At 49.7% G+C, this 21,601-nt stretch overlaps 10 protein-coding genes across 10 annotated transcripts; 1 reads left to right on the top strand and 9 right to left on the bottom strand.

The window, feature by feature from the left end:
- Window positions 1–575: 575 nt before the first annotated feature.
- Window positions 576–3,209, bottom strand: PFICI_11927 (uncharacterized protein; the record flags this gene model as incomplete). The annotated part of the gene is made up of 5 exons (XM_007840508.1): window positions 576–790; window positions 842–1,938; window positions 1,995–2,623; window positions 2,688–2,928; window positions 3,175–3,209. 5 exons carry the CDS (start codon window positions 3,207–3,209, stop codon window positions 576–578), a joined length of 2,217 nt encoding a protein of 738 aa, XP_007838699.1.
- A 972-nt stretch (window positions 3,210–4,181) lies between these two features.
- On the bottom strand, window positions 4,182–4,463 carry PFICI_11928 (uncharacterized protein; the record flags this gene model as incomplete). The annotated part of the gene is made up of 1 exon (XM_007840509.1): window positions 4,182–4,463. One exon carries the CDS (start codon window positions 4,461–4,463, stop codon window positions 4,182–4,184), a length of 282 nt encoding a protein of 93 aa, XP_007838700.1.
- A 136-nt stretch (window positions 4,464–4,599) lies between these two features.
- On the bottom strand, window positions 4,600–5,582 carry PFICI_11929 (uncharacterized protein; the record flags this gene model as incomplete). The annotated part of the gene is made up of 2 exons (XM_007840510.1): window positions 4,600–5,247; window positions 5,307–5,582. The coding sequence occupies 2 exons, from the start codon at window positions 5,580–5,582 to the stop codon at window positions 4,600–4,602; spliced, it is 924 nt and encodes a 307-aa protein (XP_007838701.1).
- A 945-nt stretch (window positions 5,583–6,527) lies between these two features.
- Window positions 6,528–7,650, top strand: PFICI_11930 (D-xylulose reductase A; the record flags this gene model as incomplete). Its single annotated transcript, XM_007840511.1, has 2 exons — window positions 6,528–6,545; window positions 6,592–7,650. The coding sequence occupies 2 exons, from the start codon at window positions 6,528–6,530 to the stop codon at window positions 7,648–7,650; spliced, it is 1,077 nt and encodes a 358-aa protein (XP_007838702.1).
- A 35-nt stretch (window positions 7,651–7,685) lies between these two features.
- Window positions 7,686–9,294, bottom strand: PFICI_11931 (uncharacterized protein; the record flags this gene model as incomplete). The annotated part of the gene is made up of 5 exons (XM_007840512.1): window positions 7,686–7,758; window positions 7,811–8,006; window positions 8,058–8,151; window positions 8,222–8,713; window positions 8,779–9,294. 5 exons carry the CDS (start codon window positions 9,292–9,294, stop codon window positions 7,686–7,688), a joined length of 1,371 nt encoding a protein of 456 aa, XP_007838703.1.
- A 406-nt stretch (window positions 9,295–9,700) lies between these two features.
- Window positions 9,701–11,239, bottom strand: PFICI_11932 (uncharacterized protein; the record flags this gene model as incomplete). The annotated part of the gene is made up of 7 exons (XM_007840513.1): window positions 9,701–9,854; window positions 9,910–9,956; window positions 10,010–10,091; window positions 10,145–10,785; window positions 10,846–10,935; window positions 10,996–11,034; window positions 11,087–11,239. The coding sequence occupies 7 exons, from the start codon at window positions 11,237–11,239 to the stop codon at window positions 9,701–9,703; spliced, it is 1,206 nt and encodes a 401-aa protein (XP_007838704.1).
- A 1,532-nt stretch (window positions 11,240–12,771) lies between these two features.
- On the bottom strand, window positions 12,772–13,960 carry PFICI_11933 (uncharacterized protein; the record flags this gene model as incomplete). The annotated part of the gene is made up of 3 exons (XM_007840514.1): window positions 12,772–12,956; window positions 13,010–13,435; window positions 13,498–13,960. The coding sequence occupies 3 exons, from the start codon at window positions 13,958–13,960 to the stop codon at window positions 12,772–12,774; spliced, it is 1,074 nt and encodes a 357-aa protein (XP_007838705.1).
- A 1,105-nt stretch (window positions 13,961–15,065) lies between these two features.
- PFICI_11934 (uncharacterized protein) lies at window positions 15,066–17,065 on the bottom strand (the record flags this gene model as incomplete). Its single annotated transcript, XM_007840515.1, has 6 exons — window positions 15,066–15,313; window positions 15,383–15,405; window positions 15,467–15,558; window positions 15,622–15,760; window positions 15,834–16,385; window positions 16,455–17,065. The coding sequence occupies 6 exons, from the start codon at window positions 17,063–17,065 to the stop codon at window positions 15,066–15,068; spliced, it is 1,665 nt and encodes a 554-aa protein (XP_007838706.1).
- Window positions 17,066–17,966: 901 nt separating this feature from the next.
- Window positions 17,967–18,735, bottom strand: PFICI_11935 (uncharacterized protein; the record flags this gene model as incomplete). Its single annotated transcript, XM_007840516.1, has 2 exons — window positions 17,967–18,181; window positions 18,258–18,735. 2 exons carry the CDS (start codon window positions 18,733–18,735, stop codon window positions 17,967–17,969), a joined length of 693 nt encoding a protein of 230 aa, XP_007838707.1.
- A 460-nt stretch (window positions 18,736–19,195) lies between these two features.
- Window positions 19,196–20,939, bottom strand: PFICI_11936 (uncharacterized protein; the record flags this gene model as incomplete). The annotated part of the gene is made up of 7 exons (XM_007840517.1): window positions 19,196–19,372; window positions 19,426–19,641; window positions 19,708–19,971; window positions 20,036–20,343; window positions 20,405–20,589; window positions 20,647–20,731; window positions 20,792–20,939. 7 exons carry the CDS (start codon window positions 20,937–20,939, stop codon window positions 19,196–19,198), a joined length of 1,383 nt encoding a protein of 460 aa, XP_007838708.1.
- Between the last annotated feature and the right edge of the window lie 662 nt (window positions 20,940–21,601).

Consider the following 21,601-nt stretch of genomic DNA (forward strand, 5'->3'; position numbering starts at 1 on the left):
GGTATGATGGTACGTCTAGAGGGATGATGCTATGTGTAGAGGTATGACGGTACGTCTAGAGAGACGATGGTACGTCTAGAGGGATGATGGTATGTGTAGAGGTATGATGGTATGTGATGAGGTACGAGGATAATTTACACGGGTCAGGGATGGGGGCGGATTGCAAAGGAGACAGGGAAATGGGAAATTTATAAGAAGGGCCACAGGCTGTACCTGCATCGTTGCTGTGGGAAGTCCTTTCTCCGCGTGTAAAGTTACTACAATTAACATAGTTTGCCATGAAGGTGTTTAATACCGAGAAGCTCGACGGGGAATGCTGGAAAGGTTAAAGAAAATTCAGGTACCCGTCTGTCCAAATACTTGTAAAGTTCTACGTGCAAGGCTGAACCCCCCTCACTACTTCAGGTACAATGCAGCTTTCTAGCACGTGGCATTCGGAGTCAATTGACGTCTATGGTTGGAAAACCTCTATCGGAGAAAGGTGTCGTGTATTTGTGGTTGGAATATCTGGCCAAGGGCTTGTGATTGCCGCATATTATTCCGTCTTGCTTGTGGCTGGATGCTCAAGTGCCTCCTCAGCCAAGACTTGAACCGCCGAGTGGCAAGTCCCAGAGCCAGAAAACATTATTTTCGCCCATTTGCATATCACTGTGGTTACCACCAGCATTGTGCGATACGCCAGCCTCGTGTCCTCCAGAAAATGATGCTGGCCACGGCCCAGTTGCCTCATGTACGTATGGCGCTCCTGGGTTCTGGGATGTTTGTGTCTCGTAGAGAGAAGGGAACACTGCTGAATGAACTTTTAGCACAGTCGAAACTTTTAGGTTAAGCAAATTTTTACCTCTTTGTACCGCCGCAAGGCTTTGATTAAGCCGAAGTGAGTCTGTTGGAGCGGACAATATATCGGCGCTTTCGGGGTGAGTTGATCCACGAGTCGGGTCTTGAGAGACTTGCAGGGCATCCTCTCCTAACAAGACTGGGTCATATGTATGCCCGGAAATCCATGGCTCAGTGCCCTCGTACCTTGACTGGGGAGTTGCGACTTCCGACACACCAAGCATTGCCTCGCTCTCTTTGCGCAACAGCAAAGCAATAAGGTTCTTTAATACGGCGCTGCTTTGCCTAGAAAATATAGACCGACGGCCCACGAGTTCCTGGAGTCGCAGAATGCGTGTCAGGGCACGCTTTACGCCCTGAGTCTTGTCTGAAAGGGGGCTCGACAAGGCGTTCAAGACTAGGACTATCGCCGAGTGAAATAAATTCATGGCCATGAAAGCGACGAGATGAGAATTTGTGGCTAAATGGGTCAGTTGTGTTAGTTGAGTGACTCGCGCGGTTCGCACTGCCGCACTCCACCAATACTCTGACACGTGCCTTTGGCTGTGATGAGACGTGTCACCGTCAAGATGTGCGATATCGTTGTCCAGCTCCTGAAGGTGCGGCTCTTGAGAAATGCTTTCGCTCATTGCTGAGAGATCCTCGGCCTGCTGGGACAAGAGTGGGCGGTAGATCACGATCAAGAGATTGTCAAATGTTAGCTGCAAGGCCAAAGACTGCAACGTGTGTGCCCTAGTAGCCCAAGTAGCCTCATCGGGCTTGAAATCTCGGTTGAGGTTTAACTTCAGATGTGGAGGCAGTTGATTGTGCCAGTCCATAAGTTTCTTGGTAACAGTATTGATCAGGGATCTGTACTTCAAGTCCGAATCGTGTCCTGCCGCTTGGGATCGACATGTCCCGAATATCATCTTCAGAGCTGGGGAAGCCAGGACGTAGAGCTTGTTCAGTTCAATCTGATACGGGGAATAGACTGTACTGGCTGGAGCCAATTGAGATGAGCCTTCTTTGAAATATGGAGACTCGGCAAATACGTCTGGCATCTCCACATCGCAAGCTTCATCATCAATGGTCAGTGGCCGTCCATAGAAAACAGAGGCAAACCTGTGTGACATGTAAGTTGACAGTAACTTTTGTGTACGATTTCAAGGAGGAGTTACCGATCCCAAGTATATATCGTCCACCAGATCCTCTTCCGCTCCTCAATGTCCCCGGGACTTCCATGTTTCAGACATCTATGCAAACTCAGGGCATGTGCCATCTTGGTAGCAGCACCTAAAAGAGAAAAAGCTAGATTAGGTCTGCCGTGGTAGACATGGTGGGAGCCAAGCAATATGCAACATTGTATTGCTGTCAAGGAGTGATCATCCATGATCTGCACAAGTCTAGATTCCACAACCGACAGCAGCTCGTTGCTCAGTAGACGCCATCTACCGACATCGTCTGCAGAGCAATTTGATGATCGGTACCATGCGGCCATTGATAGAACCATGGATAAAAGCAGAAGAAATGAAGTTTCCGAGATCGAGGCATAACCATGCTGAACTGCTAGCAACTGTTTTCGAAAGTGCGGCTCGTAAATGACCAGGGAGAACCAGTGTACTGCCTCAAAGTAATCCTCTAGTAGACTAGAAATAGTCAAGTCGTCGGGTAACTGACAATTCAGAATAGTCGAGATTGATACACGTGGATGCATGTTAAACCCTGGGCTCGAAGCACTGTCCACGTCGCCGTCTGGTATGGCCGAGGTTGAACAGTCACCGATATGCTCTCTATTGAGCTTGTAAATCTAAAGGTGACAGACCTATAAGTCTACTTCATTTACATACTCAAATGGAGGATGACCGACCTACCTTTCGTACGATACTCATTGCCGAGTCGGCCTCGGCATATTGGGGTGTTGTAGCTGCCTCTGATGGGACTTGAGTGGCATCTTGAAATGAGAGATCCGGCGGATCTGGCTGTTCAACGCTTTGCAACCGCTCATCAACACTACAGCTAGCTTCGAGCCTTCTGGAAATGTTGTCATTGTGGGCGCTTTGGGTTGGACTTCTCGTCGCCCGACGTCGTGCAGCGTCCTGGGCAGATGCTCTACTATTCCAAGTGTTGGCGCCAAGTCTCTACAGTGATGACCGAGTCTAAAGTGATGGAAATGGGGAGTCCATACGTTATTCGGCGTGGCCTGGGCCTAGGAGACCTGATGTTTGAGGCCGACGGGATATCTACCGACTCGCAGTCCACGTTTGCGCGCAAGCACAGGGAGCATGGTCGGAACGAGTCGCACTTTGCCCTCAGAGATTAGCACATTGGTGCATGATATCAAAAGTCGGTCCATCTTACACGGCTCTTGTTGCGCCGGCATCGCTGACACGCATTGTTGACTCTGGTAGGCAATCGGCCTTGCATGCCTGAACCTTGCGTGGTGCTTTCAATGCGAGCACGGATATAATGGATGTTTACACAAGCTTCGAGGACCTCGGTTCAGTCAATCACAACCGGGAGCAGGATCTTTCTCGTGTCTCGTGTCGCGTGACCCATGAGCTCCTAGGGTACAGGTAGGTATATAGCCGCCGTGCCTCAAAGTCATGAATGCGACTGCTGAGAGAAAGGGCGATGACAAGAAACAAAATCTAAAAAACCCCACAGCCCAGAACCACCAGAAACCTCACTAAAGGGGGGCTGCCAGTAGGTACCACACGCGCTATAACGTGTCTAGCGCGTTCACCTTCCGCTTGATGTCATAGAGGTCGCAAGTTTGCCAGACTTTTGAAAACCCCCAGATTGCGCAAGAAATAGCTAAAGTCACCTTATTAATGATTATTAAAAATGCAAAAGACAATAAAATATAAAAAATAAAAACGAAAAGAAAATGCAGCAAGAAATGAAGAAAGAAAACAAAAAGGATTCTTCTTCTCTAATGGCATTATTTGTTCTTCCAACACTACGCCGTACATATGATAACATGCTCTTATATCGTTGAGCCTAAAGAATATACATAATTTTGCCAATATAAATATTTTATTTATTGGAGACTAGATATTCCATCCAATTCGCAAGCGACAACCATTTCAATCAGTGTCAAGATGGAACAATCAAAGATTAATGGTCCGGTTTGTTTATATCGAAAACTCACTCTGTGTACAAGAATTCAAGTCATCCGAATACACCCATTGAATCTTTCAAACGACTGATTGATTGATCTGCCATGTATTCGGACCCTGTTCATCGAGACAATTGTGTCGACGCCATGACGGCATCATCCTCGGCGATCTCTTCCAACGTGTGATCCGCCGTCTCGACATAATAGAAGTACACCAGAGCCGTGGAAACCAGACAGAAACCCGCAATCACGACGTAATAGCAGCCGCCACTCCCGGCAAAAGCGTCGGGCGCCACATGCCAATGACAAAGTCGAAGATCCAGTTGGAGCACGTCGACAGCGCCATGCCCTTGCTGCGCGCGCGCTGGGGGAAAATCTCGGCCGGAAGAAGCCATGGTATGGGACCCCAGGTCAAGCCGTATATTATGTTGTAAGCCATGACCGAGGCGTAAATGACGTGCGGGCGCAGGTCAATGTTGGAGAGGTGGGCTTCGGTAAAGGCGCAGACGATGCTCAATGCAATGGCCATGGAGATGCCTGGGGGACGGGTTCAAAAGGCTAGTAAGCCCTTTAATTTCGAGTGGCTCTAACGAGTCATCATGGGTCAAGAAAACTCTACCTCCAACAATCAGGAGCGGCTTGCGGCCCCAACGATGAGCCAGCCATCACGTCAAAATGGTAGCCGCCACACAAGGAATCGAGTTAGCGGCGATGTCCAAGAGGGACTTGTAGTCGCTGAAACCCGCCGCTGCCAACGTAGTCGGTAGATAGGAGGAAATTACGTTGATGTCGTTGATCTGGGCAAACATTTGGGCCGTGATGCCGACGAGTGTTCTCTTGCGGTACCGCGTAAACATTGCCCGCCAAGTCGACTCGCCCAGGGTGGCCACGTATCGAACGGCCTCCATGATCTCGAGCACGACCTGCTTGATGTGCTGTGCCTCGGTGTTGACATCTGGAGGGTGGAGATGTGCCACGGTTTGTGCATATCCTGCGGTGAATCCGTTGCGTGCCAGCCATCTTGGGGTCTCGGGTAGGATAAAGGACATGGAGAAAAAGACAAAGGCCAGACCCATTTGGATGAAATAAGGTCCCTGCCAAGATGTATTGTTGGGGATGAGATAGTAAAATCCATGTTCGACCCAAGTGGGTAGCGCGTAGCCACCGATCAAGAACGTGTTTTCTATTCCCACCATGAGGCCGCGTCGGTGAGGAGCGGCAATCTCGGCTTGAATGACTGGCACCGTTTTGGAGAAGAAACCGACACCGACGCCTTGAAGGGTTCGGCCCATGACAAAGGCAAGGCCGTGAAGCTGGGCACGAATGCTTGTATGAACGCCGTGGCAAAGTGTATAAAGGCACCGAAGCGTACGCACTTCTTTCGGCCAACGATATCACGGGCGCGGCCGGCAATCAGCGATCCGACGGCAGCAGAGACTTGCAAGCAAACCACCGGGATTCCATTTACGAATGAGTCGACGTGATCGGATGTTACATCGGCGCCGCCATGGCCGGCAAGGAATCTGGCAATGAACGTCGGGTTTACGAGGAGGCCAGCGACGATACCTGGAGTGGGATCTGTCAGAGTTGCAGACGGATTAGAATGCACAAGGGGGAGTCCAACCTTGATCGCACCCGAATAGAGCATCACCGAGACTGCCAAAAGCACATGTCATCCATAGGAAAGCCTTGCCTCTGAAAGGATAACGATGATTGACGGTCTTGGGCTTGAACTTTGATTCAAGCCATGACACTTACAGGGGGAATCTCAGCTGCTGGAGGAGGGACTGATCCCAGAAAAGCTTTTTCCGATATCTTTTGCTCCATGGGAATGTTCGATAAGCGTTTTGAAAAACTAGGAGGTTCTATGCGGAGGCTTTGATAAATGAAAATCTCAAATGGAGAAGACATTTAACGGCATTGTATATTTGTCAATTACCCCATAGGCAACCCACGTGAATCGGAAAAAATCCTGAGGTGACACGGAGAAGAGTAATGGCGTTGTCGTGACCAGGTTTACTAGCTCTGGAGTCATTGGGAGAATCTGGGGATGCATTATTTACTGATGAGTGAGTAGCGTGCTGGATTAGCAACACCGCGAGCTTCATATTGATCGTACGGTTCCGGCGGTCCATATGCCCCTGATATATACCTACTAGAGTGATCACTAGCCACTGACCTTGGAGTGCGGCCATGAGAGCGATGGTGTGAACTACCGGCGGTTCACTATGATTCCGCCGACTCTACGGTTCCGGCGGAACCGTAACGTTGACCTCGATCTGATTGGTCAGAGGTTGGTGCGGTCTGGGTCTTGGGAGAGGGTAACGGCTAAAGACATCATTCACGATCCTCTTTCCATTGCTTCTGACTGCGCAAGGTTTTGAGTCAGTTTAAGTCATGGCGGATCTATCATCTCGTGGATCTGCTGAATTATTGAAAATATATACGTAGGACTCTTGCGTTTACTTCTGGGCAGCGCTCATCCACGAAATCATCGACCGCGGCAACCCAAATCAAATAGTTCACAAGCGCTCCAATCTGGTATATTCTCTGTGTTTCTTCTTATTCGCACGACGCGGTCCAAGTCAGAATCATGGGCTCGACATTTACCGTAGGTATCTCGTCAATCATATAACTCGTGTCTAACAGCATCACAGAACCTATCGTTCGTCCTCAAAGAGCCCAAGTCTATAGAATTCGCCGAACGACCGATTCCGACCATTAGTTCACCTCACGATGTACTCGTCGCCATTTCTTATACCGGAATCTGCGGATCCGACGTGCATTACTGGCAACACGGAGCCATTGGCCACTACGTAGTCAAGGACCCCATGGTGCTAGGCCATGAATCCTCGGCCGTGGTTGCGCAAGTGGGTGATCAAGTCACGTCGCTAAAAGTCGGAGATCGAGTGGCCTTGGAGCCCGGATATCCGTGCCGGCGATGCGTGCAGTGTCTGGGCGGTCACTACAATCTCTGCCCGGATATGCGCTTTGCTGCGACACCGCCGTACGATGGAACATTGACGGGATTCTGGACGGCACCGTCAGACTTTTGCTACAAACTGCCGGATAACGTGTCCCTGAAAGAAGGGGCCATGATTGAGCCGCTTGCAGTAGCTGTTCATATCGTTCGGCAGGCTCAAATCTCACCAGGCCATTCGGTGGTGGTGATGGGAGCAGGACCGGTAGGCTTGCTGTGTGCGGCCGTGGCCCGGGCCTTTGGAGCTGATATCGTCTGCTCTGTCGATGTAGTGGACTCTAAGCTCAAGGTTGCCAAGCGTTTGGCTGCTACTCATACCTATTCTGCCAAAAGCGTGCCTCCAGAAGAAAATGCAAACAACTTGAAAGACCTGCTTGGTCTTACTGGCGGGGTGGATGTTGTGATTGACGCGTCGGGGGCGGCATCCTCCATCCAAACATCTCTGCATGTCGTCCGTCCGGGCGGTACATTTGTCCAGGGTGGCATGGGTAGAAGTGATATCGAGTTTCCCATCATGGCCTTGTGCCAGAAAGAAGTCACGGCAAGAGGGTCGTTCCGATATGGTAGTGGGGATTATCGGTTGGCGATCGACTTGGTCGGAAGCGGCAAAGTGGATGTAAAGAGCTTGATTACAATGGTTGTGCCTTTCCTGGAAGCAGAACAGGCTTTTGAGAAAGTTGCGTCGGGTCAGGTCGTAAAGATTTTAATCGCGGGTCCGAACCAGCACTCTGCGTAATCTGAAAGATTTTCTTTTCTCCAAGGATTTCATGGTCATGCTGATTGCACTGGAACCGGAGTTTCGCGTGACGAAAGGAATTCTTTCGTCTCATCCACTCCCATGTACCTGCAACATGTATGAGCAGCTTGCCATATGCTAGATATATGTTCCCACTTACACATTCAACAGAATTTCGGCAAATTCATCAACATCAGAGCCTCTTCCATGCTCGAGGAAGCGCTCAAAGGAGTGATTTTCCATCACGAATTGCGGTTTCTCCTTCCAGGCTCGTTGGAATCCGGCTGAAGACTTGGCCTCCCATAGAGAGCGTGAAAGTGTCCAACGGTGTGTGTATGCCCATGGGTTCGGCTCTCCTATTTCAAGGTCAGTTATCAACCTGAACCACGCTGGTGGCACCATCTTACCGTCCCACTCGGGATCTTTCATCAGCTCGTATAGACCAAGCACCGAGTAGGCCATGAGAATAGTCCGGCGGACAGACTCGGCAAAGATCCATTGCTAAAAGATGCACTAGGTAAATAGAGATTCACAATACAATCTGGAGATGTAGCAGAAGAAATTGACCTACCTCCCACTCTGGCGGTTGTGCTCTCGCAACGGAATTCTCTAATCGCGCACTCGTGCTTAGGTTATCGCGCATCTTGCACAACTCTGCCAACCACGTATTGAGGAGCGCACTGTCCCTCTCAGCCTGAGCGCGGAGAGCAACGTCACCGTCAAAGAGGCGAATGATTTGATACAGCAAGAGGGCCTGGGCTCGCGCCAGGCGCTCCGTCGTGGTTGTAACGAACCGGACAGATTCGGCGGCAACGAGCTCATGTGCACTCTTGCAAAGGGCGCGCATGACCATGGCCGTGTTGGTGGGAGTGCGGGCCGTGTAGAGCACGCTGGTGGAAAAGCAGGACATGATACACTCTGGAGTATGGGCACGGTAGAGGAAGGGGTGCAGAAATGGCGTTGCGTTATGTGTTGCCATGTCATTCACAAAGTTCTTGACCCGAGATGTGATGTAATAGAGTGGTGTGCTAGGGTCATGGAGACTCCAGGTGTTGATGTTGTCCTGCGGCAAAGAAAGATGTCACGAGGAATTCAAATTTCAACGACTTTTTTTCTTGGACAACTTACACACATTGGAGCCATCTTTTGATACGACCGTGTAATCTCTTCGTCGACTGGAGTGCTTGGGCGTTCGGTGATAGAGTCATCTTCAAAGGCGACTAGCCATTGGCTCATGGAGGCAGGTGTGTTGCCGCCCATGAGATCTACCTGATTGTCCATGAGCACATCAATGCCGTGAGTAGCATCGATGGGCGATTGAAGCAAAGGTTCGGCAGGATAGTCTGGCATCAAGTCCGCAACCATGTCCGCATCTATGGATCCAAGGTAGTCCATCTCCGCAGCAGGGCCAGGGCTAAAGAGTGGGTGTGAAATGGATGCCGGCCCATTTGCATTGTCGCGTCTTGCTTGTCTATCAGCTTGGATGGCCGTCCTGGTCCTGCTATAGTCGCAAGGGATGTTTCTTTCCACGCATCGAGAGCAGTGTGGCATCCGCCTATCGCATCGGCGCTTTGTCTGAACGCAGTTGTGGCAGTTCTTCTGCCTCGACGGCGGAATGCTGGACCCTGCAGGAGAAACGCCCATATTCACACAAAACCTGCAGGCTAGTAGCTGGGTAAGTGAATATCATCTGCAAGGTTCATAGTCGCATCGGAAGAAGCTCCGAGTTGGTCAGAGGCAAGAGAATGTCAGATTGACTCGACGGATTGATTCTCCGCAACTCCGCAAGCCGCCCGCCACGTTCTAGCAGTTAGTCCACCAAACTCCGCCGTCTCGGGGCACTAGAGAAGCTGGATCATGTCAGTGTAGAAACAAAATGCATCGCTGGTTGAATCTCTGGTTTTAAATTTTTCAATTTGACATTGTATTTTCTTTGACTCTTCATCTGATTCCGTTTATTATCGTCGTGAAATTCTGGCCGCAGCTTTGAAAATGACCACTGGATTGCCCATACCCCCTGTACTGACTGCCCTGTCGGGGCTGGAGGAGCCTAAGCTTTGCGCACCACTGCGTCGATGGCTTCTGCGGTGTAGGCGAGATTCTTTGCATTTAGACCAGCGACATTGATGCGACCACTGGCTGGTAAATGAATGTGATACTTTGCAACAAGTTCCTCACATTGGCCGGACGACAATGCCAGTGTCCTTGATGTCATTAGTTCAACTCTTGCATACCATTCTTTAAGGCATGGAAACTTACGAGAACAATCCCTTGTCTGTAATGATGTGGTCCCAGTTTCCGGGCGTCTGTCATTGAGTTCAGTGTTTGAAACTTCGTTCCTCGATACCCATGAACTTACCGTCAGCTTAACGGTGAGATATTCGTGCAAGATTGCTCTGTTTCTGTGCAAGCGAGCTCTCATTTCAGCCAGCTCAGAGACCCTATCAGAGAATTAGATGTGCTATTTCACAGAATGATACGGGATAATCCAAACCATTGCTTTCGTAGCTCGACATCTGAGAGCACAATCTTTACCAGCCTCGAGCCATATGCCGGAGAAGATGAGAATTCTTGACGAATCAAGACTCTGAGTTGGTCCTTGACGTTTGCGGCCGTCTCGGGCGTCTTGGTGACAACGTGCAATGCGCCGCAGCGCTCTCCGTACAGGGCAAAGTTCTTGGAGAATGATTGGCACACAATCACCTCTGGGCACGTCTCGGTCATGATGTGCACACCTGCCGCGTCCTCGTCGAGTCCATCGCCGAGACCTTGGTAAGCAATGTCAATGAAGGGTAGGTGTTCCTTGGCCTTTAGTTCCTCAGCCAGGGTCTTCCACTGCTCTACCGAGAAGTCGGCGCCAACGGGGTTTTGGCAACAGCCCTGGAGCGAAAAGATGCTCTTGGCCGGTGCCTCCCTGATGGTGCGCAGGACGGTTTCAAAGTCGACCTGTTTCGTGTCTGGGTCCACGTGACGATATGTCTCGACCTCGAGGCCGACGTGCTTGAACAGCGGCACAGTATTACCCCAAGATGGAACACCAACAAAGACCTTGGGCTTTGGTTGGATATTGGTGACGAGAAGGAGCGCTCCGAGATGGTTTGCGCCAGTTCCAGAAATTGTCTGGACAGACGCTACCTGTATTGGACCTTGTCAATTACTTGCAACTGCTGCCATTTTGCATTCGACTCAACTAACCCTCCCACTGGACACGGCACTGTTGCCCTCGCCAAACATGACATTGGCAGCCAACTGCAAGAATTCGACCTCTCCCGTTGTAATCTCATACTATTCCTTGGGGATTAGCAAATGTGATGCGCACGATTGGAAGCTCTCGGGTTCACATACATCATGTCCAAGATCAAGCTTGTCGAGTCTCCTCTTGGCCTACCAAAGTATAAGCAAAACAAACGCCAAACCATTGATGAGCTTGAATTACCTCTCGCACTACTTCCAACTCTTGATAACGTCCTTGCTCATTTCGGTAAATGCCTACTCCCACATCGACCTTGTCGGGCGAATGATCGGCATCCGCGCGCTTCTTCAACCAGAACATGGGGTCACTCGGACCTGGAAGAATGTGCTCAAACATGGTTGTGGAATGCGAGTTTTGCTTTGGCATTGTCAGGACAAAGTTGTCAAGGATCCGTCGATTTTGTCGGTCCAATATATCTTGTGCGTCTTGTAATATGATGGCTTTTGTATTGACCAGTTTGAATCATCAAGCTGTACCTAGTAGTCACAGAAGGAACGAAATCGGCATCTCATATTAACAAGGTCGATGAAAGCCAGTGGAGCCTTTCCCGGAGTCATTTATGACGCGATATCCAATCAGATGCATTTTTTAATCAAAGACCACCGAAAGATAGGCCATAGTATACTCGGGTGTGAAGCCGAGCGATTTGGCGTTTGGGTCCCAGAGCGAATTAGCGGAGCGATCGCGGGGTCAATCGGCGAAGCAATTCAAGTGCCGGTCGGCGAAGACAGTGGTGATGCCGAACGTCGCACCACGCAGCTAGACTTATCTTCTACATAGCGTCACAGTAGTGGAGCGGCGTCTGCTATGTAGGTACTAGCCAAAACTGGCCACTTATCATGTCCATAATATGTGTAAATTTACACAATCCTGGTTGTTCGGAATCCATGATGAATTGAATTCTTGTCGCCACTCTTATAAGGACCGAGAATCTGAAAACACTTTCAAGTCTATCCAGATTATGAAATCTGTGGTCGTTATATTCCGAGATGTGGACTTGGACCGAGCAGTGCCAAGCTAGGGAGGACCAAACGGGGAGTTCTCCCGAGTTTACGTGGGGACCCTCGGCTGCTACGCCGAGAGTTAGTCATTCGTCGTATCACAGCTTGATCGAGCCACTGATTCAGACTTGTCTTATTGCTTGCGACCTGATGACTGTTTCTTAGAGCTGGCATAGTGTGATTATTTTGTTAATTGTGCCAACGACAAAATGATCATAAACAACGCAGCCGCCGTTTTCCGGTCTGGCATTTTGTTATTCTGAATTCTGTCGTTGTCAAATCGTGGAAGCTGGCTAGGTGTAGCACTCTCGTTGGTAGGGCCAAAAAATTCAATGTCGCCCAACGCTTAAATTGCCGCATTTCTCTACCTATGCATTCTCACCACTGGCGTTTCCCGTGGTGGTGTCGGAGCTGGCTTTGTGACAGCCCTCGCCAAAGCGGAGCCCGCGCTGCTTATACTTGCTGGGCCGTAACCAGAACAAGGTTCAAAAAACCGCCCAGGCTATCAATTCGCAGATATCAAGTGTTGGCATCCGGACGTTGGATCTTGATCTTGTGTCGCTCGACAGCGTCAAGAGGCATCTGCCACAGTTTCGAACAACCACTCCCAGGAATGAACTATTTGCCGAAGAGCTATTTAACATACCCAAGCAGAGTATAAAACTTTTATAGCACTAACCTCTCCAGCAAGACATATAGTCTTGTTCGCACAGGTTCTCCATTACGTCCCCACATGGAGTTTCAGTAAAGTATTCTCTAGCATGGTTTTATTTTTTGCACGAATTAAGGATGTAGCTCTCGATATTAAGACTTTGATGCGATGGCTTTGTCAAAGACTTAAGCTATCTAAAAAAAAAAAAAAAGCCATCACGCGGTGACATCGATAAGTATCTTGACGTGTTTATCCGTCTCATGGATGAGCGCCAAGATACCATCTTCAACCACTCGATCCATGGTGATTTTACGGGTAATCATCTCTCCGACTTTGGGTAGTCCATTATTTTCAAATAACTTGATCACATTTTCAAAGTCTGTCGTAGTATAGCTCAGAGCTGGAATGGTCAGTCAGATTAACATTCACTTGACAAATACTCCGGACCCTTACCTGAAAAGAGCTTCTTCTCTCCAAACATTAAAGTGTTCAGATTAATCGGAATGTCACTGTCCCAGACAGCGACATTGACGATTGTTCCCTTTTTGCGTACGGCCTCGCATGCGGCCTTGATGCTTGAAGGCACACTGGCGCAGTTGAAAGCAACATCAGGACCTTGGGTGTCGCACAGGAGCCTAGCCTTGGTGACTACATCCTCTTCGTTGGGGTCAATAATGGCCGTAACCCCGAGCCGACGCGCAACCTCCTTGCGATTGCGGGCGACTTCGACAACAATGACTTGTTTTGGCTGAAAGGCTTGTAAGCATTGTATGACGGCCAACCCGATTGGACCTGCGCCCATGACAAGAACATTGTCACCCGACTTGATGCCACTCTGTTCAATCGCATGCCAAGCGACGGCCAATGGCTCGACCAAAGCTACAACAGCATAAACGCCGTCAGCACAGATTCTCTGCTACTGAGCAGCGGCAAACACTCACCTCCTATATCCGACGGGAACGAGTTGGGCAGTTTGAAAACAAACCTGGCGTCGACGCTCACCAAGTCTGATAGCCCCCCGCCCCAGCCCGTCAAACCTACAAAGCCGAAGGAGTCACACAAGTTTGTCGAGCCGCTCCGACACGGGACGCAGTGACCGCAGCAGATTGTAGGTTGTACGGCAACCCTGTCGCCCGGCTCAAGCCCACCGCGCACTTCCGAGCCGATCTCGACAACCTCCCCAGAGAACTCGTGGCCTAGTGTGACTGGCCACTTCTCATTGGTGATCGGGTGGGGTGTGTCTTTGAGCGGGATGGCTCGAGGTGATTTGTACGCGTTCAGGTCTGAGCCGCAAAGCCCGCAAAAGTGTGGTCGGACTTTGACCTGGTGGGGAAGACATTCCGGCTCGGGGAGATTGACCTCCAGGCGGATGTCTTGGGGCCCGTAATAACGAACAGCACGCATCGCTGTGATACAGGTGCGACGTGGTGTGATTTCCCTTTTTGTTTCCAACAGTCAACGAAGTCGGGATGCGAGATTACGATCCCTGGGTTCTTGCGACTATTCCGGGAACGGCGGAAGGGGGGTAGGAGGTTATGTATCAATTAAAGGTTCATAAACCTGGATGATCCCATTAGGTTAGGTCATAAAGTTACCAAGTCCGGCAATCATTTTCCATGCAGTCCTCGCATAAATTTGGAGTCGTCCCATAACAGAACAGATTGGAGTAGTGCGCAATTTCGATTGGAGATTGTTTCGTACTACGTAGCGCTGCCACCTGGTTACTATACTCACGTCAGCCAACACTCCAGCCCTAAATAGAAAAACTACCCGAATGGCCGGCAGTCTTATTGGGAGACTCGTATGTACCTTTACGTCAGCTCAATCCCAAAGCTACATCACCGTGTAACGTGAACGAGGCCACTCACGCCATGGATATCACAACAGGGGCGGACCTGGCGAATCTTAACTGTATTGGGATGTAAGAGTTCAGGCCAGATCATATAGGAACGTAGAGAGGGATTGATTGAGGTTGTGATAATGCTGCACTTGTTCTTCAATGCCGTAGAAATTAACTCTGTTAACGGGGGTGATTGCAGTGAAGAATATTTGACCAGTCTCGATTATACGAAATTTAAGAAATTGGATTTCAATGCAATGGCGGGCTTCTGTAATAATAAGTTTATGTAGAGAAACCTGATGCATGAAAGAGAATCCTTTTAGAGTTCAAGGTTTCTATCCCAACTTCAACAACAATGGACCTCAAGGTCGTGCCATGTCGCGTGCTAGCACCCATACATACATATTCCGTAGCTACAATCGACATTCTATATTGGAGATCCCTTATCACGATTATTAGGATTTGTGGATCACCAGGTAGATGCATCAGTGGTGTACTTCCTATTCATCAGATTTACCCATCGTTTTCGTGTATACCGTGTACTAGCCAATAGGTCTCGGACAACATGCTACGGCCATTTTTTTTTTCTTACTACCGCAGATGTGGCATTCAAAGTTTGCAGAATAACGAATATGAGATCTAAACAATTTCACCAATCGGGACGCAACTTCAAGTCCGGTGCCGCTTCTTCTCCATTATCCATGCAAACGTCAACAGCATGGCAGAGACGACTTGGCTGGCGCCTGCAAACCCGAGGCCGTGCCACCAGGTGCGGTTGGGGCCAACCAAAGCCTCTGCAATCGGATTGCCGATCAAGGATGCAATGCCGACTGGCATACAGGCAACACCCATCCGCATACCAGTTGACGCCACGTCGGGATCGAGTGAGGAGATCATGGGGAAGTACAGGGCGGGGACTGGCAGAGCGGACCAACATTAGTTTAACATTCAGGGGAACATTGTTTTGGAAAATTGCAACAACTTACTTGACCCGGAAAAGAAACCATATCTACATGATGAATATCAGATCTTTGACGGTTCGACGGGCATGGTGTGTCTAAATAACTTACAGGATCGCGAGAACAACCACGCTACCAGAATTGGTGGCTCCGCCGAGCGCAAATTGGATCACACCAGCAAGCAAAGTGCAGGGAATGTACATCTGGTGTGAGATCGAGTTTAGTCGGTGTCATATCCATGACAAGTAGCACTAGTTCCAAGTTACCTCGAAGAGTCCGTAGCGATCAGCCAGCCAGTTGGGAATCGTTCTACCCAGCACACTCGTCAGATTGAGCAATGGCAGTAGCCAATCTGCCAGACCAGATGGTATCCCGTGGTCGAGTGCGAAGGACTGAATTGCAAACCTGGGATTTCACTCTTGTTAGTCTCGATCGAGCCGGATGAGGGGGAAGAGGGAGTATATTTGGGGGCACTGACGGTGGAAAGTATAAACCAAGGCTGACGACGAAACCCATGGAAATGATTGCTAGGTAAGCTGGATCACGTAGCATTTGCCCCATACTGCGCGGTTTGTGTGGCTTTATATCATCAGCCAGGCCTTCGGGGTCTGGCGACGTCACCTCTGTATCGTTTCTCATTGATGGTGTCGCCGCCGCCGTCTCCGCCTTCTCCCTGCTGCCCATTCCATCCACATAGCCTTCCTTGGGTTGGTGCTGCCCGTTGATCTTTTCCCCGGCTAGAACAGCCTCGGGTTGTTCCACCGTGACATTACTGACCTTTGGATCAGAGAGCAATAGGTTCGCAAAGATGCAGGCGGCAAGCACTATAAAGGCGCTGACGCGGACCGTCCAGGGGAACCCGAGGTTGGAATAGAAAAGCTTGCCGCCGAGAAGGGAAAAGACAAACCCACCAATGGCCGCCCCAGTAGATATGATGCCCATGGCCAGCGCTCGGCGCTTCTTGAAATGTTTCGCGACGAGGCCAGTGACGGGCAGAAAAGCAAATCCAAGACCGCCTCCCATGCCGATACTTTCGGTAATGTCAGCAAGGTCCATGATCTGCACCATTAGTTGATATAAGTAGGACTATTCCACTTACCCTTGGGCCAAGATGATGGGCGCATATTGACCCGGGTGACATAGACTCAACATGAAAAAGGTAAAGACAAAGAGGACAGAGCCCCCACCGACAGTCCAGCGCCAGTGCCCACCGTCAAGAAGGAAGCCACCAAAGACTCCAAGACTACGAGATTCGGGTTGTATTAGTGCCATGACTTTTGCCTTTTGGTTATAAAGTCTCGAATCAAATGCGGCTTGGTGATGCTCACAAAAATTCCATAAAGAGCTGTAGGGTGCCAATCCACGCGATTGTTGAGTGCGAATAGTTCTTTGTGTCGGCATCAGAGACGGATCGGGGAAGATACGCAATGGACTACTCACTGGCAACCACTGGTCCTGGTAGAAGGTCTGGTAACTCCCAAACGACAGAACAGCGCCCAGCATGGAGAACTGGATCATCCATGCTCCCAGAACAGAGGCCCAACCACGCCCACCTCCGTCGACATTGTGAAAGAAGCCACCCATTTCAACGCTTGCTTTTGTTACTGGTGCTGCCGTGACAGGTGCTACACTAATAGGTCGTTGAAATGGTGTTGCATTGCTAGAAGGCTCTGCCCGAGACAACTCGGACTTTTCAGGTGACGCAGACATGGCCGAGCTTGATGGTGAATTTCATGCAATTGCTGTTATCAATTTTCTGCCCGTGAAGTTTGACAGCAATGAAAACAGCAAACAGCAAAGGCATTACATTCATGGTTCAAAAAAGTTCTTTTCCTTGACCATTTGCCAAGGTTGTTTCGCGAGCAGGTCCGTGATTGGCTCGCCTCGTTGTAAGGCATATGGATTTCTAAGCATCGAAGCCGGGGAAACGTGATCCCGTGGAAATCACATCATATAAAGGGCATGACGCTCCTGGAAACATGTATTGCCAATTACATGTGTAAAACCAGAGTGAGGAAAGAAATTCAGATCAATCACCATGCTGCAGATGAAGACACTTGAAGATTCTGGCCTAATGCAGTGGGTAAATAGTGAATGACGAGGTAGATGCGCAAATTGATACTTCATTTGAAAGGTTTCATATAGAGTGGTGTGTTTAAACGTGAAGAAATCTCTATCATGCCTTTCAAGTCCTGATATTGTTTGGCCTGCTGGCGGCTATTTGGGCCTTAGTAACCTGGTATCGTACGGTATTGTAGACGAGTGGGACACCATTCTGCGACTAAAACCCGGGATTCGGGAAGCATTTTCATAACTGATGTGAGTATGCCGGCCCAATGAAGCATCTGGGCGACCCCTTGATGGGATAAGGTCTTAGAGGCCTAAAACTACACCGTTTATTTTCTATACAATTGATACGGAATCTCTTTTATTCAAAGGGCTGCACTGAATAGCGTCGGCAATTCGCGCACAAAGTCTGTATGACTCGATCAGCATGGCCGACAAGAGCCCAGTACCGCCTCTAACGTACTGCACCACTGTCTGCCGACAAGTCCTCGGTCGAGAAAAATGTATCGTTCCGTGACCAAACATGCGACTCGAAATCCCTTGGCTAGGTCCTCTCGTGCCCCACGTATACGGCCATACCTAAACCTCCACTGTACGGCGCAGTTGTCATCCTGAAGCCGTTTTGAGGATCTTGCAAGTATGTCATGAGTTCCTTGTATCCGTCCTGGGCCGCTAGGACATTGTCCATGACAATCATGGCGCCGACTTTGAGGTGTGGCCGCACCAGTCTGAGCGTCGGCATGGCCAGTTCACACCAGACTGTTCTCGTCACGTCAGTTTCCACCAATGGCACGAGTGGCTGGCGGCATTTCGCTCCAAGTGTCGTGCAACTTACTGTCCAGAAGAAGGAAATCAATTTCATGCGGTAGTCCAGTCTTGAGAGTCTCGCGCAGGTCTCCCTCTCGAAGCTCGATCCACTTTTCCACCTCCTCGCCAGCCTCCTTCCAGTGGCCCCGGGCGCGATTCGCCTTGATGCTCTCGTTCTCGGTGCCAATGACCTTGCCCTCTCCATTGTGCAACGCAGCGTTCTGGCCGACAGCCAAGGCGAGATAGATGGTGCTCAGACCAAACGAAGTGCCGGCCTCGACCACGTGGCGCGCCCCGGTGGCCCGGAGCAGCAGGTAGACGAGTGCGCACTTGTCCAGGTCCAGCGCGACGAAAAGATCCAGAGCCGTGGATGGCGCCTGGCCGTCGGTGCTCACGTAGGCCGGCTCATGGAGTGCTTCGGTGTGTAGACGGCGGAGCAGGTCGAGGGTCGTCGGGCTGGCGACGACGGATGCTAGGGTCGTGTCAATGACTTGCGCGACGGACATTGTGTGATGATATTACACTAGAGATGTTTAAAAGCGATGAATCAAGGTCACGTAAGATCCAGGCTAGGTTGGCGTCTTTGAAAATCAAAACGATGATTTGCCCTTTTATGTCTTCATCCGAGATCAAGCAAGAGGCCCGAATCAATGTTCAGGCCGACGGAAATAGCAGGGCAATGTTTGCGGCTTCAAATAAATTATAGTATAAACCTTCCTGCTCCCCCAAACTTTGGATGGACCATTGAGTCATCCGCGCCTTTCGTGCGGGGAGCTAGATCGGCCGACCCATATGGAGTTTCATATGACACATTGGCAATGGGGAACGGCATATTCAATCACTATAGGTGCGTGCTATTGCTCATTTGGTAACAATTATTTCCCGAAGTGCCCGCTTTGTAGATTTCTACTTCTCCGCGGATCGAGAATGCTTTGTGACTCGACACTATGAACAGGACCAGAGAATTTATACCTTCGCGTCATCTGTATGCTTCTGCTTTCTTTTCTTGCGCTGGTATGAAGCATAAAACAGGCCTCCCGTAAGAAGCGTCAGCACAGTCCATGCCACTACGAATACCCAAAAGTCTCTCGAAATGGCAATTGATTTATCGTCAAAATTGAAAAAGTTCATTCCAAACAAGGTCTGTTCTCATCATGTCAGCAATCTCTCTTGGGCATGCGCCATGCTTGACTTACCGCGACAAAGCTTCCAGGCAGGTAGAAAGCCGACACGATTGTGATCAACCGCACAATGGCGCTGTCGTCAACCGTGTTCTCGGTGAGCTCTTGGAGTTTCTTGGTAATGATGGCAGTCTCTTGCCCCGATCGCTTCATTTCCCAGGTCAAATCTCGCATCTCCTGGTCGAGCTTGGTCGCCTCTAGATGGTTGCGCATGGCTAGGGTGTTGACGACCTGAAGAGTTCAAAAGCTTAGTACAAGCATCATGTCATATCTGCCGTGGCAAGGATTAGAACCTACCATTTCTATAGCATTGCGAACTCGGCCCTGAAGGGACGCTGAACTGGTGACAAAGTCGTCGAGTACTCCTTGAACGGATGCGAATGACTGCAGTTCTTTCTTGAAGTGCGAATGCAGCGTTGGCACATTTGCTGTCACTGTCATGGTGCTTTGGCAGCAAGCCGTCGCAAACATGGACAGGTCTAGGAGATGTCGCAGCTCTTGAATGTGGTCCTGGTAGTCCTTTCCTGCTGTTTCTGCTGTGCTGGTCATTGCAATATCGTTCTGTCAACATCGCGTCAGCGTCCAGAGCCACGAATCTATCAAGGAAAGGTTGATTGGCAATTACCAGATGAGAAAAGCGATCACCAATATGTCTTAGATACATTCGCCAATTGTCTGCGTAGCATGATATAGCCAACAAGTGAAGATCTTGTGGTCGATCCAAAAGCCATTTGTTTGAAAGAGTGACCTGGGAACTATCCAATAGTTTTGCCATCCTCTGCCGCATGGAGCTCCCAGGACTACAGTGGAGAAGAATGAGCAGATCAGAGTCTTGACTATGGTGATGATAGATACCCATGTGTCGGGTAGACCAGCCGTTTTTGGGTCCTCGGCCATTCAGCTCCACGTAGTTGAGTTTGTACATGATAGTGTCTTTGAGTACAGATCAGTAAATTCTCGTGTTTTCTCTCTTGTAAAAGCAGACTGAGCTTACAGTCGCCATTCGATGAGGTAGTCTGAGCATGATTGCTACTTCGTGCCTCTGCAATGTGAGGCTCGTCGCCAAAAGACAGCAGTATGCGCAGGAAATCGGGCCTGATAGAATAGACATTGAATAGAGTTTCTGCCAAGGATGAGTTGATGTTTAAAGGCGATATCGTGTTATCCGACTCTACGGAACTGAATGCTCTCAGAAATTCGATCTCGTTTACAGCGAATTCATTCTTTGACACTCACATGATCCTGGTGGTAGAGCGTGGTAGCGCTTTGTAAGTTGATAGAAAATCGATCTCATTATGAATCAGATGCGATTTGATTCCCTCTGAACGTTTATTGTCAGCAAGTAGCAAGTGTTGTACCAGGCCTTGGGTGATTGGATTACCTTTTGTCACGTCGGTTATCTTCATGCACGAGTTTTGAGTGACAAAAATGTCATCCTCGTACTCTGTCAGCTGATCTTGTAGGGCCGAAGCAAAACCATTGCTAGCATTGACATTCGCAAAGTATCGAGGCCAAGCTTTTTCAGTCATGACAAAGTAAACAAAAGTGATTTGGATGAAGTTAGAAAACGCAAGTGATGAACAAGATGCTAGCCAGGCCAAGACTGAGAAGAAAGAAAAATCTACTCTACTCCTTCAATCAGGAGTCTCAGCCGCGCCACAGTCGGCAGCGCCGTCGGGTGGCACAAAGGGTAGGGCCGATGGTTGCTGAGGGCTCCGGGCTGGGCTTATTCCCTTATGATGCAAAGGACCCCTCCTCGTTACCAGGGGCAGTGCAACCATCACACTGCCCCATGCTTTATGCCTCCAGGGCTCCGATGTGCCTTGCGACACTCCAATTACTGTCATCCTGCAGATCCGATTCATTCTGAGCATCAAGGGCAATGATGATTGCCCGCCTGCTCTTATTGTCCTCGACCTGTATCTTCTAGCCAAGCCCGAATTGCCCCTAGTCTTTGCCGTGGGCAAAATCTCAGTCTCATGGACTACCTATCAGCAGACACTTGCCTTGATGCACCCAATGACATCTTCTCACCAGCTTTCTTTCTTCGCCCAAGCTTGAGGCGTCCACGTCCCTTTACACGGACAGGTGCGGCAAAGTAGAAAAATACAGCCATCCATACCATCCAGTTTACGATGCAAAGCAAACTCCTGATCATTGCTTTGCCCCGCAGCCATCTCATAATATTGAC

This window comes from Pestalotiopsis fici (assembly GCF_000516985.1).
Source record: "Pestalotiopsis fici W106-1 unplaced genomic scaffold PFICI_Scf_9, whole genome shotgun sequence".
Lineage (NCBI taxonomy): Eukaryota > Fungi > Ascomycota > Sordariomycetes > Amphisphaeriales > Sporocadaceae > Pestalotiopsis > Pestalotiopsis fici.